Source organism: Tachypleus tridentatus, chromosome 8, assembly GCF_004210375.1.
Source record: "Tachypleus tridentatus isolate NWPU-2018 chromosome 8, ASM421037v1, whole genome shotgun sequence".
NCBI lineage: Eukaryota > Metazoa > Arthropoda > Merostomata > Xiphosura > Limulidae > Tachypleus > Tachypleus tridentatus.
Genome location: NC_134832.1, coordinates 109,293,347 through 109,313,037, shown reverse-complemented (window position 1 = coordinate 109,313,037; position 19,691 = coordinate 109,293,347). Strand labels below are relative to the sequence as shown.

The following is a 19,691-nucleotide window of genomic DNA, read 5'->3' as shown; positions in this document are numbered from 1 at the left end:
GTATGGGTATTAACACTGTTATTGATAAGGAGGGAACAACGTAGGTTAACCTGAAAATGACCTAAAAAGGTCGAAACGTTGTTCTCTCCTTATCAATAAAAGTGTTAACACCCATACCAGCCGTTCTGAAATACATTTTTATTTCAAGTGGGTTTCTCGTCATCAAGAAACAAACGGCGAATACCATTCATTTGTTAGTAACTTATCACCAGCAGATGGCGATGTAGCAAGGAAGGGGTAACCAGTGAGCTGTTCAGCTCAATAATTTTAAGTAGGTTAAAGTGTTGTAGTAGTCGCTGTAACAGGAGTAGTGTGTTATTACAGCTCTGTTCGTCGTTAATGAACAACGTGTATGTGACGGGAGGTAATATTAAGGTCATCGTGTGATTCTAGTGAAGTGAAACTCGAGTTAAATAATATTACTAAAACTCTAATCGTGGCCTGATTATGGGGAAAGAAAAGAAGTTGTTGCAAATGAAGCTACGACACTGTGGTAAGTGGCACCTTCCCTTGGCTTCCGGCCCGTACACTGTAGGGTGTACTGATATAATGACCGGCTATTCTAAAACCGGGGTGTTTATGAGACTTTTCTATCCAGCTGCACACATGGGTATACTGGTAAGTCTATTATACATTGCATATATTTCCATCTCGTGTAATTTCTAATAATACGTTATTAACCTAAACTTGTAAATACCACCCTGTTTTGACATACTTAAATACTTACTCCAGAATGCTTTCACTTTACAACTTGTTTCATACTGCTTACATTGCTACTGTTAGTACTGATTCTAAACAGAAATTATATAATTCTTATTACTGGATGAATTATGATTTGATGGTGAGCTGGGTGTAATATTAAGTGTTATCTAGTTATTTCGAATTATATAACTCAACCGTGTGTGTGTGTGTGTGTATATATATATATATATATATATATATATATACGGTTGAATTACCACAAGACAGGAATAATTCCGTTTAAAGCGAATGTGATATCTCTGTCTAAAGTACAGATTGATATTTTGACGAAGCATGTTTTTGTTTCCTCACGTATATGTGATATGATGATTGGTACATTTTTATAAAACAAATACAGATTACATGTAATAAGATAATGCAATAGTTTGTACTTCAATTTAAGATAACAACAATTAAATACATCACAATAAACCTTTATATTTAAAGGTACAAAACGCTTAACGTAAAACAGAACTACACGTTTTGACCTTGAGAACGCAGTTTTAGATGCAAAAACGTGGTTGTAATAAAACCTGATGGCCTGTAGGTCGGAAAATGTAGCGTTGTCTTTAATAAAATTAAGGGTACGTTTTGGTCTTTCACATACAAGTTTTTAGTGTGACTTTAAATATTGTTGATTTTTAAATTATAATAACTACAAGTCCAAACAATATTCTCTTTCGAACTTTTGAATACATTTTGTAATTTTTTTTTTTTAAAGGTGGTTGTTTATTTGAGTTTAATATACGAAACTCATATGTTTAACGAATAATATTTAACGTCTGGGTGTATATGTTACACTGTTCCTCTTGAATTATTTGGTAAATAAAATGCGAAGTCCAGCTCACGTAACGATAACGAATTACTTTTTCTTTTTTTTTCACTGACACGTACTGTAGGCTACGTTCACTGGTAGACCTAACTTCCTAAACAATTTTTCAATAGAAATTATGAAACCAATGTGTCAAATCACAAATAAGCTTACTTGCAGGATTTCCTTGCACTGACTAGATTAATAACTCCATTACTGAAAACAAGCGCAATAACTTTCACTGTTTAGCTTATTAACTCTCATTGAACATAATTAATTAACTCAGTACTTCACTGAATAATTAACTCATTCTGGCATTCATATCTTATTTCTCGCTTTCTACGTACTCGCCTTCAATGACTCAGCAGTACGTCTGACGTGGAAAATTAGGTTTTGATACCCATGGCGGGCAAGGCGCAGATAGTCCATTGTGTAGCTTTGTGCTTAATAACAAATAAACCGGAGTTGTAAAACATTCGTCACACGTCATGATCAAGAATTACGTACAGTTACATGTATATTGTATAGTATTAAAACGTATTGTATACTTAATTTCTTGATTATCCAGTATTGGTTTGTTCTGTGTACATAAGAAAATATTATTTTAGAATAGCAGCAAATTGTAGACTTGCGAAATAACTTCTTTTTCATTACAGACGATCCCTGAAACAACGCACGACTAGTAGGCCTAATTATTATGCTTTTTTGGCCATAGTACTAGAGCACTTCTATTTCAGCAAACGATATATAAAAAACTTAAATCACTTCGATGTTTGTTTATAGCTAAGCACAAAGCTACACAACGGGCTATCTATGTTTTGCCCACAACAGGTATGGAAACCCGGTTTATTGCATTATAAGTCCGCAGACGTACCGCTGTGCTATTGGGGTACCAAAGTTACTTTGAGCAATGCTTCTCAACCGGGGTTCCTCGAAATACATCCAGGGGTTTCGTGGAATGGAAGAATTCCGCATATCCTAATGCATAAATACAGTACTGTGCAGAAGTGTCAGAAGAAGAGGATATTTTGTCATTCTTTTCATTTTATGGAACTAATTCTTTCATGTCATTAGGTAATGTAAATTTCAACACAATGGTAATACTTTACTGCTACATGTTGACAACTGAATGAACCAGGGTGAGAATACTTATTATTATTTAGAATTCCTATATATTTATACCAAGAACATGTCATAAGAATTCTGCTTGAATGAACATACTGATCAAACCTGGGGTCTGAAATAGCTGTCATGGTATCCCATGCAGTGTCTTAACTGTACAGAAAGAAGCCAGCAAGAACCTGACATATAGTACCAGTATATGCTAGAAGAAATCGATTTAATAGTACTTTACAATAATAAACCTTGATTTAAAAAAAACAACAAAAAAACGGTGTCTACGCTATATATATACACACTGCTAGCCAAAATTTTAAGGCCAACGACATAAAGAAAAAATATGCATTTTGCGTTGTTAGACTCAACCACTTATTTGAGTAGAGCTTCGAAAGATGAAAATAAGAAAACGGAAAACAAAAATAAAAAACTTTTTTAGCATTTAATAGAGAAAATGTGAACATTATGAAATTAGCCTAAATACTAGCTGGTCAAAAGTTTAAGACCATACCAAAAAGAAGTCCTAAACAAGGTAGAAATGCCCAACAAGAGGTCTCAGTAGTGAATTGCATGGCCGACATTGAGAATAACTTCAAACATTCGCTGTGGCATGGTCGACATAAGCGTTTGCAGAAGGCTGGCTGGAATGTTATTCCAAGTGGTGAAGATGGCTTCACGAAATCATGCACTGTTTGGAATTGACGTCAATTTCTATAGATTTCACTTGCCATCCACCCCAAACATTTTCAGTGGAGTTCAGTTTGGGCGAATACGCTGGATGATCCAAAAGAATCACGTTATTTGCCATGAAAAAGTCCTTTGTCCTGCGGACATTGTGGATTGTAGTATTGTCCTGCTTTAAGATCCAGTCATTTCTACACAAGCGAGAGCCTTCAGTCAATAAGGATGCTCTTTCCAACATGCCAATGTAGCCAGCTGCTGTTTGACGCCCCTGTATAACCTGAAGCTCCATTGTTCCATGGAAGGAGAAACCACCTTAGATCATAATGGAACCTCTTCCACTGTGTCGTGTAGAAAATGTCTTCAGTGGGATATCCTTATTGTGCCATTAACGTTAGAAGCCATCTGGACCATCCAGGTTAATTTTTTTCTCATCATAGGACAAAACGTTCATCCACTTTTCTACGTCCCATGTTTGGTGCTTCTCAGCAATGTTTAACTGAGCTGTTTCGCGGTGTAGAAGGAGGCATGGTCTTTGAAGACGTTTACGGTTTCTAAAGCCTTTCTCTAGTATATGTGGTCTTATTGTTCTTGAGCTGCATTCTGCGTCGATAAGGACCTTAATCTGGTTCGACGATGGGCTGGTGTCTTGTCGGACAACCTGTCGAATCCTCCTGCTCAACGCCAGCGAAATTTTCTTGGGCCGACCACTCTAAATTCTCGTTTGGTATCCCTCAGGGTCTTTTAAAAAAATTGCAACAACAGTTTTACTACGCCCAATCTCGCCAGTGATAGCATGTTGAGAGAGACTTTGTTTTGCAGCTCGACAATTCTACCACGTTCAAACTTTGTCAACTTTCTCGCCTTTGCCATGTTTTTACTCAATGTAACACAGGAAATGTCAGTGGGAGATGTTGACAACGCTAATGCTTGAACACAAATGACTAAATTTCTTTACGTGCTTACCGATTAACGCTTCGTTTCAGTATGGTCTTAAACTTTTGACCATTTAGTATTTAGGCTAATTTCACAGTGTTCACATTTTCTTCATTAATGCTGAAAAGTTTATTTTTATTTTCCCTTTCCTTTTTTTCATCTTTCGAAGCTCTACTCAAATAAGTGGTTGAATCTAACAACGCAAAATGCATATTTTTCTTTATGTTCATTGGCCTTAAGATTTTGGCCAACAGTATATAATTATTAAGTTTTGTTGTCATGCTATGGTCCAAACATTTTATAGAATTGCCATTAGAGCAAAATGTTCGCATGATAGCTTTACTTGAAACGCTTCCCAAATGGTGTCAAGTATACCCATAGATCGTAAGACCCCTCGGTGTGGATTCCTGTACGTGGTGAGGGGACCTCCCAGGGAAGGTTCTGTTCTGTCTGGATACCTTCTCTGGGATCTAAACATCCACCCACGTGTTTGCCGTGCGTGGCGACCCGTGAAGGGGAGGAGAGGATCCTGGTGGTTGAGGGGTCCAACCCCAACACACCACTTTGGCCTTGAATTCCTGTAGACGGGCGGCCTTTGGGTGGCCCCCCTTGGGTCAATCGGCTGGTCCACTTGGGCTAGAGTCAACCAAGTACCAGTGTTGGAAGTTCTCAACGGGTGTTGTGGGCATTGTGCCTGATGCTGGTGTTTGGGCATAGTGCTCACAAAACCCTGGCGTTGCTGCATTGTCCTTGCATGACATTGTAGTGCGTCCCCTAGTATTGCTCCATGGTGGGTGGGGTCAGTGGGTACCGAAATTTTTTTTTCCTATGAATCCTCCTTCAAAAAATTTAAATAAAATAGTGAAAAAACAGTCAATAGGTAAGCGACCACGTCTTGAAGACTCTGAGCAGCAATCTTCAACATTTGTAACACACGTACCACATTTTCTTATATTACATTCTCTTTCAGAAAAGCCTTTAGGGCATTTGTCACCCTTTCTTATTCAGAAGGGACTAGAGGGTCTTGCTGGCTCTCCAAAGTCAGTAAAGAAGCTTCGATCTGGAGACATTAGTTGAAACATCCACAACCCACCACAGTGAACTCCTTTTGAATTCAACGGCAATTGGAAATATACCTATTGAGGTTACCCCTCATGCTATCATGAATTCTTCACGAGGAGTTATTGTTGAGAGGGATTTGAAGAACGTCCCCGAGTCAGAGATTCTCGCTGGTCTCTCCTTCCAAGGAGTTTCTGCAGTGAGGCGCATCTCCACTCGCAAAGATGGAGTTACACTGCCAACAAATACCCTCGTTTTGACATTTACATCATCACGTGCACCTGCCACCATCAAGGCAGGTTATCTAATTTGCAGGGTACGGCCATACATTCCAATCCGTCTCCGATGTTTCCAATGTCAGAGGTTCGGCCACTCGAAAACATCGTGTCGTGGTTCCCTGACATGTGCTCGTTGTGGTGGCAAGGACCACGATGCCTATGAATGTGACATGGACCCACATTGCGTCAACTGCAACGGTTCTCACCCTTCCTACTTTCGTTCTTGCCCAAAATGGTTGGAGGAAAAAGAGGTGCAGCGTTTGGAAACGATACATAACATATGATGCTGCACTTCATTCCACAACTACAGTGGAAGTGCAGACAGATCTCTCTGTGCCTCCAAGAGAATCGTTCTCAAAACAAATGAAAAGCCTTTTGACCTCCATGGTTAAAAAGGTTGATGAATCGACTTTCACACCCATCTCTGTTCCTCCCATACATTCCAACAAACCTCAAGATCCACATCCTTCAGTTTCAAATGCAGGCATTTCTTCTGATACATCTTTTTCTCCCACCCCAAGAGGCAAAACAATCATTCGTTCGCGTCCTCAGTCACTGGAATCCCCTTCCAATAACAAAGACCTGCCCAATCGACCCAGGGCAGGATCCATGGAGGTTGATATACCTTTTCCGACTAAGGACAGTAAGGAAAAAAAGACGTGATCGTGAACAGAAGGGTTCTCCAGCCACTTCGCCTACCCGTCATTAAAAATGGACACCTTGATACAATGGAACTGTCGAGGTTTACGCTCTAATCTGAATGATATCAAAATACTGATTGCTTCCTACCATCCTGTATGTCTTTCCTTACAAGAAACATTTCTAAAACCTGCTGATACAATCACCATTCGGCAGTATTCTCTGTACAGAAATGACAGGCTGTGTGATGGACGAGACATGGAGAGGTGGCACTATTGGTTGATCAGTATGTGCCTACCCTGTTTTTGTCACTCACCACACCCTTGGAGGCCGTAGCCATCCGTGTTTCCTTGGGTCATACCATCACTGTTTGTTCTCTTTACCTGTCCTCTGGTGAGACATATGATCAATCAGACCTTCATGCTCTCGTTGAACAGTTGCCGTCTCCCTTTCTACTCCTGGGGGACTTTAATGGACATCATCCCCTCTGGGGAAGTGCTGTTATTGATGGGAGGGGTCGCTCTGTGGAGCGTATGCTCTCTGACCACAATCTTTTTCTTTTCAATACTGGTCCTTCCACTTATTTTCATGCACCTAGTCAGTCCTTTACCGCTATTGATCTTTCAGTTTTCTCCCCTTCATTTATTTTTCCATTTTTCATGGAGGGTTGACAGTACTCCACTAGGCAGTGATCATTTTCCTATACTTTTGAGAGAGACTGGCCGTGGTCGATGCCACCCTACCCGCGTGCCCGGTGGAAGCTGGATCAGGCAGACTGGTCCACTTTCACTGCTCTCGCAGAACTTGATCCTGCCATCGGGAATCAGCCATCAACAGACGATTGTGTGGCAGCGGTAACTGGCTGTATTATACAAGCAGCTGCTCAGTATATTCCTAAAACATCGACAAGTTTTCCACAATATCCTCGTCCATGGTGGAATCCTGCTTGCCACTTAGCACGGAAGGCTCAAAAACGGGCCTGGGATACATTTCGTAGATATCCCACACTTTCAAACCACGTCGCACTCCAACGGGCCCATGCACATGCTCGGTGGGTAAGACGTCAAAGCCAGAAGGAATCTTGAATTAAGTTCACAACTAGCATATCTTCTGCCACCAGTTCCAAGGTCATATGGGACAGGGTTCGAAAGGTCAGTGGGCACTACAATTCTGCCCCCTCTCGATCTTACTCTCTGATGGTCAGGAGGTGGCTGATGTCCGGAGGATCGCTGATACTCTAGGTGAATGCTTTTGCCAGGTATCTAGCACTTCTGCTTGTTCCTCCACCTTCTTGACCATCAAGACTCGGGCAGAGCGTTCACCTCTTTCCTTTCGATCTGACTGTCTCTTTAACTATAATTGTCCCTTTACACTGGTGGAACTGAAAATGGCTCTTCACCAGTCTGGCAGTACATCTGTTAGACCTGATGATGTACACTATGACATGCTGCACCATCTATCTCCTGCTTCTCTTGATATCCTTTTAATTGTCTTTAACCGGATTTGGTAGGAGAATGTTTTTCCTGATGCCTGGCACCAGGCTATTATTTTACCTTTCTCTAAGCCAGAGAAAGATCCCAAGATTCCTTCAAACTACCGTCCAATTGCTTTGACGAGCTGTCTCTGTAAGACCTTAGAAAGGATGATTAATGCTCGTCTTGTTTGGTTCCTCGAATCAAACAACCTCCTCTCGCCTACCCAGTGTGGGTTCCGACGACAGCACTCCACCACAGACCACCAAATTCGACTTGAAACATCAATCAGAGAAGCCTTTCTCAAACGCCCAACATCTTGTGTCAATATTCTTTGACATTGAGAAGGCTTATGACACAACATGGAGGTATGGCGTTTTGCGAGACCTCCATACATATGGGTTACGTGGCCATTTACCCATGTTTATTAAAAAAATTTTAATGGACAGGAGATTCCAAGTTCATGTGGGTTCGACACTTTCCCGTTCTTTTGTACAGGAACTTGGAGTCCCTCAGGGCTGTGTTTTGAGTGTCACACTTTTCAGTGTAAAGATAAATGCCATCACTGAACAACTCCCTCTCACTATTGCGAATGGGCTGTATGTCGACGACTTTCACATCTGATGTCATTCGTCGAACATGAGATATTGAGCGGCAACTACAAACTGCCCTCAATCGTGTACTGAAGTGGACTAAGGCGAACGGCTTTAATTTCTCTTTTTCTAAAATCGTTTGCATGCACTTTTGCCGCCAACGGAGTATTCACCCTGATCCTGAACTTCATATCGATGAAGTTTCGCTGCCAGTGGTCCCTGAGACCAAGTTCTTGGGGCTTATCTTTGACCGTAAGCTGACTTTTATACCATACTTAAAGCAGCTTTGGGTCAAATGCACAAGAGTACTGAACATCCTCCATGTCCTCTCTACTACCAGTTGGGGAGCAGATCGATGTTCTATGTTAAAGGTATATCGTGCTCTTATTCTATCAAAACTCGACTAAGGATCAATGGTCCATGGCTCTGCCAGACCCTCGGCCTTAAAGATGCTGGATCCCGTTCATCACCAAGGACTTCGACTCTGCACTGGGGCTTTCCGCACATCTCCAATTCAAAGTTTATACGTTGAATCTCATGAACCTTCTCTGCACCTTCGCCGTTTGCAACTATCTTTACTATATTTTTCGAAACTTCGTTCCTTGCCAAAGCATCCCACCTGGGGATGTGTTTTCCTTCCTCAGTGGGCCATACTTTTTCAGAACAGACTATCTGCCATTGCTCCGTTTGGCCTTCGCATCCAGGCGCAATTGGATGAATTGGGTTTGTCCTGGGATAACATTGCAGATTCCACAGATCAGCCCATCCCACCATGGCTTATTACAGCCCCCAAATGTGACCTTTCTTTCAGTCATCTGAAAAAGGCAGATACTCCAGATTGGAAGTACCGTCTTTTATTTAATGAACATCTTTCAAACGATCATTCCGTTCCCATTTATACAGATGGTTCCAAATCAGATGATTCAGTGGGCTCTGCTATGGTTTGCTGCGGTTCGGTGGTTGCGCACAGAATCCCCTCTACAGCTTCTGTGTTCACTGCTGAACTGTATGCCATATCTCTTGCCCTGGATCATATTGAAGCTCAGCAGTACTCCAACTGCACTATTTATACTGTCTCGCTTAGTTCTATACTGGCCCTGGAATCGCTACACGTTGGCTCACACCCTGTTCTCACTGATATTCAAAACCAACTGGCCCATTTCTCATTAACTGCTACTTCTATCCAGTTTTTCTGGATACCAGGCCATGTTGGTATTCACGGGAACGAGCTTGCAGACACAGCAGCTAAATCTATCTGCTCCGGCACTATCACCACTGTGCCTATTCCGTACATGGACTATGGTCTTGTATTCAAGGCTCGGCTCCGTGCCAGCTGGCAGTCCACTTGGAGTGAGCAACGCGACAACAAGCTTTTTCACATAAAACCCTTTATTGGGCTTTGGCCATCTAGCTTCCGTAAGCTAGATCAAATCACTGTCAGCCACATTTTACTTTCTTGTCATCTTTACGATTCTCAACGACGGCACTTTTTTCCCAGGGCTTATCTGTAACATTGGATAGTGTTATTTGTGATGGTGACACTGTCCACCTTGATAAAGTTTTTAGTTTTTTAATGGCCATTAATCTTTTAAATCTCATTTAAGTGTTGAATATTTATTCATTACACCTTTTTAATTGTGGTTCGCTTTTTACAGTTTCATTCTCTCTAGTTCAATTTGACATTGACAAATGGCCAGAACATTAAATAACTCGACACCAGGACTGGAAAGGCCAACTGTAACATTGCCTTGTTAGTCATCCTGGCGAGTTGTTATTACACTTTTGCTGCATGTCCTTTAACACTTTTATCACTTTATCTTTTAGTACTGGCCGTAATGACACATAACCCGGAACCAGGACTGGAAAAACCAACTTCAGGTGACTGACGGTGGTTCTGGTACTTACCTGTTAGTCTTCCTGGCGGGTTATGATCATTACCATTCTGCTACAGGAAGTCCTTTACAACTTTGTAGACTGAATCTCAACATTGGTTTTACGCCATTTTCTGTTTTAATTCCTGTTTTGTTTTTACCTTCATTTGCTTTTACAAATTTTACTCCATTTACTTGACTTTTACCTTTTTCCTGGACATTTGGCTACTCATTATTTCAATTTTGCTATGTGTCTTTTAAAACTTCTATTATTTTACATTTTGATAATGGCTGCTATGACACATAACCCGGAACCAGGACTGGAAAGGCTAACTTCAGGTGACTGACGGTGGTTCTTGAACTTACCTGTTAGTCTTCCTGGCGGGTTATGCTCATTACCATTTTGCTAGAGTAAGTACTTTACAACTTCTCTTACTCTGCTTTCTCTCTTAACATTGTAGACTAGGTGTCAACATTGGTTTTATGCTTTTTCTGTTTTTCAATGATGTTTTGTTTTACCTTCATTTCCTTTTATGTATTTTACTACATTTACTTTATTTTTACCTTTTTACCGGACGTTTGGCGCAGGTAGCCTAGTTGCTTTGTGCCATAAAACACTAAATCAATCAAACAATCAAGATCGTAAGATCAAGACATGTAAATTTAAAAATAGGAAAGGACGAGACAGGACATCTAAACTCAATGATACTAATGTTAAGTATTTTTATGTATCTTCGGGGAGAGAAGGAAGACTCACTCTTGTCAAGCATAAGATAAACGACCATGTACCGAATGACAGAAAAGTGCCCAGATCTCCAGTATTAAGACTCAATGAGAACAGAATATTTGGTTGTGTAGCAGTTAGAAAACTTTACTTCTATCTCCAAATACTGTCAAGAGACAAGAATTAGTTTAAAAGTAAAAAAACAAAACAAAACTACACTTTTCATGATTGGAAAAGGGTGTTATGGACGGATGAGTTCAAGTTTGAAATATTTAGTTCAAAAGTACATTGTACGTTCGGCATAAGAAAGCTAAAAGATACTTACCTAAATGCATATAATTTACCACGAAGCATAGAGAAGGCAGTGTCATGGTTTGCGGGTGTTTTTCTGTTGAGGTGACTGGAGATATTTGCAAGGATAGATGGAATAATGGATCAACGCAAGTACCATCAGATACTGACTCATCATGGCATATTCAGTGGTTTGTGTATTATCAGTAAAAGTTTCTATTACCAAGAAGATAATTACCTCAAACACTTATTCAACCTATGTAGAAACTAATTAGCTAAAAAAGAAGCTTCTGGAATTAGTGAAATGGTACAATGAACCCCACAAAGTCTGATCTCGACACATTTGAGCAGATTTGGAATTCGATAGACCAAACATTTGACAAATCAAAAGTTACTTCCAAAGACATTGTATGGGAGTGTATTAGAGACATTTAGAGTAAAATCCCAAAAGACGCTTTGATTAAATATGTTGCAATAAAGCCTAAAAGACTGTCTACTGTTATTAAAGCAAGATGTTGACAAAAAATATTAACTGTTTGCTGAACTCAAACACTTCCACTGAGTCTCTGTTGTACAAAATATGAATATTAATAAAATGTTTCTTCTGTGATTTACCTTCTGTTTTTTAGAAAGTAGCCTGAAGTCTAATTTTTTACTTTCTATCAATACTTTTGCACAGTACTGTACATACTAATTACATAATTGTCATCGACTACATTTTAATTAGCGTAGCGGGTTTCATAATGACGAGAAACCCACTTGAAGTAAGAAATGTATCTCAAGACGGCGGGTTTGGGTATTAAAACTTTTATTAAAATAAAGTAGAGAATTGCGTTTTGACCTTCTCAGGTCATCTTCAGGTAAACAAAGAAGTTAACAAATCACTGCATTACTTTAATTAAATTAGTGAGCGAGACTATATAGCTGAGTTACGTAAACCTTAAAGCGTAAAAGATCACGCTTTTCGTTACAATTTTATATTTAGTTCAGAGAATACACGACTTTAGAAAACTATCTATATGGATTTAGTTAAAAACCCGTATAATTGCGCTGACGTTTTGTTTCACTGCGTAGACGTTTCGCTATGTTTTTTATTTGAAGAATTAAGTTGTTCCAAAGTCGTCCACACGAAATGTTCCTGTTGACACCAACCTTGACACATTTATGCAACATCAACCTCGACTCAAAGAAAAACCCGTTCACATAACAAATTGATGCAGAAGATAATTTAGTAATATTGTATATAATTTTGGTGTACATGGTTAATTTATAGTATCACGTAACATCTTATTGCGGGAGATTATTTAGTAGTATGACATAACATCTTGTTGTTGGAGATTATTTAGTAGTGTCACGTAACATCTTGAGGCAGGAGATTATTTAGTAGTATCACATAACATCTTGATTGTAGGAGATTATTTAGCAGTATCATATAACATATTGATGCAGGAGATTATTTAGTAGTATCACATAACATTGATGCAGGAGATTATTTAGTAGTATCACATAACATTGATGCAGGAGATTATTTAGTAGTATCACATAACATATTAATGCAGGAGATTATTTAGCAGTATCACATAACATATTGATGCAGGAGATTATTTAGCAGTATCACATAACATCTTGATGCAGGAGATTATATAGCAGTATCACATAACTTCTTGATGCAGGAGATTATATAGCAGTATCACATAACTTCTTGATTGTAGGAGATTATTTAGTAGTATCACATAACATATTGATACGGTAGATTATTTAGCAGTATTACATAACATATTGATACGGTAGATTATTTAGCAGTATCACATAACATATTGATGCAGGAGATTATTTAATAGTATCACACATATCTTAATGCGTGAATTTAATTTCATTACATAACTTGCCTTTTTGTATTTCTTTTAATTTTAGTTGTAAGTTAGTTTTTACTTCATGTCTTACTGACTTGTATTTTTTAAGTTAAACAATTTTAAGCAAACTAATCCACTTGTGTGAACATATTTACCATAATGCGCTTACTCTCTACATTTTTGTCTTTTAACCGGAGACATTCGATTTACAAACAATATTTTCTCTACAACTTTTACGCTTGGTCATATTTACCATTTCTTATTTGAAATACATACTTATATCTTTGATAAAAGATTTTGAAGGAACGTTGTATCAATAAAACTTACAATTTTGTTAAACGCTTAAGTTTAACTTCTGATACTAGAGCATAAAAGTAACATTGTGTAAGCGTGCATGTTGATTAATTGCAAATAAAATAACCCGTGTAACTAAAACATGCACGAATGTAAGGCTCTTAATTACATTTTAAACTAATAATTACCAGGAAATTCTTTAAGTTTTATCGTACTTTTCATACATTGACAGTCAAAATATTTTAATTTAAACGCGTTATATCTGTTCTGGTTATAGAAACAGGGAAATGAGGATGAAATGCATCATTTATTAGGCATACATGGCGGTTAATTTATTTTAAAAAGTATTGTTTGTTTTACTTTGTTTTAAACTCTGGAAGTGTACGACTCATTTGTGTTCTTAAAGTATGAAGTTTTTACACACATACATGCTGCTTGCTTAAAACCTAGTTCCTTTAATGTATTCAACGTCCTTTTGTATATTTCGTCATGTAAATATTTACAGAATTGTAAGTTCAGACTGAGTAAATGTACAAGCCTTTTATTACGGGTTTGATTCTTATACACAAACTGTCAGTTTTCCACATGTTCTCTTCTTAATCAGATATGTTAGCTCACAATTTGCTTTTCATTTCTTTTAAAGTAACCGCATTACGTGAAATAATAGCTTTAAATAGCATTAGATCATTGCATACACAAATTATTTAGAATATCTGTTTTAGGTAACTGATCAGATACTTGTAAAATAAACGGTAATTATTAAAATACCACATTCCAATTTATATTTTAAGTCACTTGTCCAAAGGAACAAACTTCTCACCAAAACTAAACATAGAATTGTTTATTAAAGAACGTTTGGTCTTTCTCTGGAGAGTTTCAAAGCTATACTGAATTCCTATATCATATCAAATTATCACTGCTTTAATTTCTCTCTTTAAATATACGGTGGCTCAGGACACATGATTTTTACAATCACTCCAGGAAAGTCTTGATTTGACGACTGAAGTGACGAAAAGCATAGGATTTTTAATGCACTCCCAAAGTGTTTTGATTTCCCTTAAGGCAGGAGGTTTAAGACGTAATCATTTGTAGTATGAGATCTTTATAACCACCCTGTATGGATAAGTGTATTCTCAGTTGAGCTTGATATTATTAAAAAAATATATAAAGTTAATGAATTCTTGGAAACATCGCAGTAGATACTTTTCTGATAATTGTTTCTTTTTTTTTTTTAAATAGACTTTTTGAGCTTTAATGTAAATTAATGTTACCGAAAGGTTTAAATGCTGTGTCTTTGTGAAAGTTTGTCGAGCAGGTAGTGTAGATTACTATAGGGTTATTTACAGGCTGAATTTCATCCAACATACATGGTGATCGTGGTAGTACACTACACACCAATTAATTTATATAAATTTATGTTAAGACTATATTGCAGGAACTGTAAAATACCTAGTATTAATTATAGGGCAGGTTTAAGAATCACCAGGTGGGGGAAACTACAAGTTTTTGTTTATATTAGCATACTGTTCAGTGAACATCCTGGCGTATAATTGTTACCAATGTTTAAGATACGTGTATTATCTGTCACATTGAAAATTAACTACGGAATTAATCTGTCTGATTTCTTTTGTTATTTATTCCACTCAATGGTGTCAGACAAAGAAAAACATAAAATTATAATAATAATGATTTGTACTTGATCGTATCAATGAGGTTCATGAAAAATAATGTTCGAATGAATTTTCTAATCGTGGTAACTTGTTAAGTTTGTGTAGCTCAAGCAATTCAAATAAAACAGTTTACAGCATTCAAATTACGGACAGTTAAGAATTAAGATATATTCTGTCTGGGTTTGTTATCATTTTGTTAGGCCTTATTACTGTTATATTCCTAGAAGGAATTAAATCTTCAATCGGTAAGATCACACCACTTGAAAATTAAATCAACCTCTGTATCAATTGAAAGTGAGTGGTTTTTACAAAAGTAAGTTTAAAATTTTGAACAAAACTGAAATTTAGGACATCTTGATATTATTACTACGAGGCAAATTAGCGCTACGGTTGAATGCATCTCAGAACTCTGAAGATGACCTAGAAATGTCGAAACGTTGTTCTTTACTTATCAAGAAAAGTGTTAATACCCATACAAGTTGTTCTGAGATACACTTTTTATTGCAAGTAGGTTTCTCGTCATGAAGAGCTACGGTTCAAAGTATTCTAAGTGTACATTACCTAATGAAAATAAATATACTACTGTTTCACTAAAAATGCAAGAAAAAAAGAAAATAAAACTGCAACATAACATTATATTAGGTTATCTAATTGAACTGTAAACTTCACACTGGATCAAGATAGCACTAGAAATCGTTTATCTGCATGGCACAAGTTATCGCTTATTATATGTTACTATAAATTTTATACAACAAAACATTTTCTCTTGTTTACTACTGTTTTCTAGTGGCACAGCGGAATATCTGCGGACTACTACGCTATAAACTGGGTTTCGATACCCATGGGGCAGAACACAAATAGTCCATTGTGTAGCTTTGGGCTTAACTTCAAACTAGTACTTTTTTTTTTCTGCCGGTTTTGTAACTTCAGAGGTCACTGTTTAGAATGTCATTTTACAGCTAATCTGTAATAAACCGAATCAAATACATATTTTTCAAAACTTATCAGCGTAAAATGTGAACCTTTATATTAATTAAACACGTTAAAATATACTCAAATATACTCTTCAAAACAAGAAACGCAAAAGGGATATTTTTGTTATTTTAAAGAGAAATATGTGTAATAACGTTACAAGCTCAGAGTATGTGATGTTACACGTGTTAAGGCACTGATTGTCAGACCAAACTGACAATAAAAGTTGTGCACTTTGAAAACGGAGGAAAACATCGGATTTTTCGCCAAAACGCATGCGTGTCCAATAAATTTGTTTGAGAGATCTGCATGTTCTGCAAGTGCAACATGTGCAAAATCCTTATAAAAGTGACGGGTTCTCGGTTTCCATAGCTCAGTGTTAAGCCACTGACACGCAATACAGTTACGCCAAGACTGACTGAATCACAACGCAACAACGCCATTGGTCGCTTGAAAGCAGGCGAATCTCGATCAGATGTTGCCAGAGCTGTAAATGTCCACTCAAGCACCATCACAAGGCTATGGAATCGTCACCAACAACATGGATCAACTCGTGACCGTCCACGATCTGGCAGACCTCGTGTGACCACGCCCGCACAAGATCGCAACATCCGGTTACGTCACCTTCGGGACAGGACCACAACTGCGACGTCTACTGCCTCAACCATACCAGGGCTGCGTAGGATTTCCGATCAGACCGTACGCAACCGTCTACGAGATTCTTAGGCCCCATGTGCAACCCATCAAGGTGAACGTCGACGACGTTTTTCAACATGACAACGCCCGTTCTCACACAGCCCGACTAATCACTATCTTCTTGAAACACCACAACGTCAAAGTTCTTCCCTGGCCCTCCAGATTATCAGATTTAAACCCCATCGAACATCTTTGGGACGAGTTGGACCGACGTTTGCGACGGCAAACGTCATATGTCAAATGTCGTACAGAACTACCCGGAATAAACTTGTTAACAATTTGTCTCATATTTTGCCTTTTGCGTTTCTTTTTTTGAAGAGTATATAAATTAGATTACGCTTATCAAATATACTTTCCCTTCTTTTTAATTTCGTTGTCATTTTTCCTTTATATGAAAAATATTTTAATTGTAATTTGTCATGTCATTATAGAAAAGCAGTTTACTTCTATAATATTTACCCCCTTCCCTAGTGGCACAGCGGCATGTTTGTTTGTTTGTTTTGAATTTCGCGCAAAGCTACTCGAGGGCTATCTGCGCTAGCCGTCCCTAATTTTGCAGTGTAAGACTAGAGGGAAGGCAGCTAGGCATCACCACCCACCGCCAACTCTTGGGCTACTCTTTTACCAACGAATAGTGGGATTGATCGTAACATTATAACGCCCCATGGCTGAAAGGACGAGCACGTTTGGTGCGACTTTGATTCGAACCCGCGACCCTCGGATTACGAGTCGAACGCCTTAACGCGCTTGGCCATGTCGGACCCACAATGTCATGTCTATGATACTCTTGGTGTGCAAGGCACTGATAGCCTATTGTGTTGCTTTGCGCTTAACTTCAAACAAAATCTATAATATACTCTTCATGAAAAGATACGCAAAAGGCAAAATATGAAACAAATTGTTAACAAGTTTATTCCGGGTAGTTCTGTATGACATGTGTGAAACTTTGCACATTCACTGCTGAACATTCAAAGTCTACAAAGGCGAAGTCCACGCTCACTAGTTGAAGTTTAACGTCACTCAACGTCAATAACGATTATGCCCCCCGTGAGCACCAATAACTGCTTGGCATCTCCTGCCCATGGAAGCGATGAGATGACGAATCACATCCTGTGGAATGGCTGTCCACTCAGCCTGCAAAGCTGCTGCAAGCTGAGGTAGAGTCTGCGGTTGAGGTTGTCGCCGTCGCAGACGTTGGTCCAACTTGTCCCAAAGATGTTCGATGGGGTTTAAATCTGGTGATCTGGAGGGCCAGATAAGAACGTTGATGTTGTGGTGTCTCAAGAAGACAGTGGTGAATCGGGCTGTGTGAGGACGGGCGTTGTCATGTTGAACAACGTTGTTGACGTTCACCATGATGGGTTGCACATGGGGCCTAAGAATCTCGTCGACGTATCGTTGAGCCGTGAGATCCCTCGAATGTGCAAAAGGTCTGTTCTGGCATTGTAGGCGATGGCAGCCCACATCATGACGCTGCCACCACCATATCTGTCAACATCCTGCACACAGTTTGCTGCAAAACGTTCACCTCGGCGACGGTAAACATGGGTCCTTCCATTCTGCCTACGAAGCATAAAACGTGATTCATCGCTGAACCAAACATACCTCCATCGTCGATGATGCCATACCCGATGTGCCCGAGTCCACTGCAGCCGTGCTTAACGATGTTGCTGGGTGAGGATGACGCCTCTGACTGGATGTCGAGGTCGGATTCCTGCATCTCGTAGACGGTTGCGTACTGTATGATCGGAAATCCTACGCAGCTCTTTTATGGTTGAGGCAGAAGACGTCGCAGTGGTGGTCCTATTCCGAATGTAACGTAACCGGATGTAGCGATCTTGTGCGGGCGTGGTCACACGAGGTCTGCCAGATCGTGAACGGTCACGAGTTGATCCATGTTGTTGGTGACGATTCCATAGCCTTGTGATGGTGCTTGGGTGGACATTCACAGCTCTGGCAACATCTGATCGAGATTCGCCTGCTTCCAAGCGACCAATGGCGTTGTTGCGTTGTGCTTCAGTCAGTCTTGGCGTAACTGCATTGCGTGTCGGTGGCTTAACACTGAGCTATGGAAACCGAGAACCCGTCACTTTTATAGGGATTTTGCACATGTCGCACTCGCAGAACATGCAGATCTCTCTAACAAATTTGGGGCCTGGCATGGCCTAGCGCGTAAGGCGTGCGACTCGTAATCCGAGGGTCGCGGGTTCGTGCCCGCGTCGCGCCAAACATGCTCGCCCTTCCAGCCGTGGGGGTGTTATAATGTGACAGTCAGTCCCACTATTCGTTGGTAAAAGAGTGACCCAAGAGTTGGCGGTGGGTGGTGATGACTAGCTGCCTTCCCTCTAGTCTTACACTGCTAAATTAGGGACGGCTAGCACAGATAGCCCACGAGTAGCTTTGTGCGAAATTCCAAAACAAACAAACAAACAAAACAATCAAACAAATTTATTGGACACGCATGTGTTTTGGCGAAAAATCCGATGTTTTCCTCCGTTTTCAAAGTGCACAACTTTTATTGTCAGTTTGGTCTGACAATCAGTGCCTTAACACGTGTAACATCACATACTCTGAGCTTGTAAGGTTATTACACATATTTCTCTTTAAAATAACAAAAATATCTCTTTTGCGTTTCTTGTTTTGAAGAGTATATTATCAATTTGATCCCAAATATACCGTTTACTTACTTTATTTTCCCTTTTGTAATTTCTAGCACAGTTTGTACTGTTGCACAATTTCAACGGACTTCACTAAGCTATAATTACACCTGTTTTCTTACCAGCATCTAAAGTGGCACCAAAAAAGTGTATGAAATATTTTCCCAAATTTACCATTTCTGTATTACATGCTCCCAAGTGGAGAATGCACGAAAATATCGTTCTTTTTTTCTTATAGTGCAGGCCCGGCATGGCCAAGCGCGTAAGGCGTGCGACTCGTAATCCGAGGGTCGCGGGTTCGCGCCCGCGTCGCGCCAAACATGCTCACCCTCCCAGC

General features: G+C 39.3%; 1 protein-coding gene across 1 annotated transcript in view; it reads left to right on the top strand.

Annotated features, from left to right (window-relative positions):
- The first annotated feature begins 203 nt into the window (after positions 1-203).
- The window catches only part of LOC143223192 (platelet-activating factor acetylhydrolase 2, cytoplasmic-like), a 34,962-nt gene continuing 15,474 nt past the window's right edge, over positions 204-19,691 (top strand). The window contains exon 1 of the mRNA XM_076450785.1: positions 204-618. Within this exon, the coding sequence (XP_076306900.1) occupies positions 448-618 (171 nt within the window). The 5' untranslated portion in view covers positions 204-447. The remainder of the gene's footprint in view (positions 619-19,691) is intronic.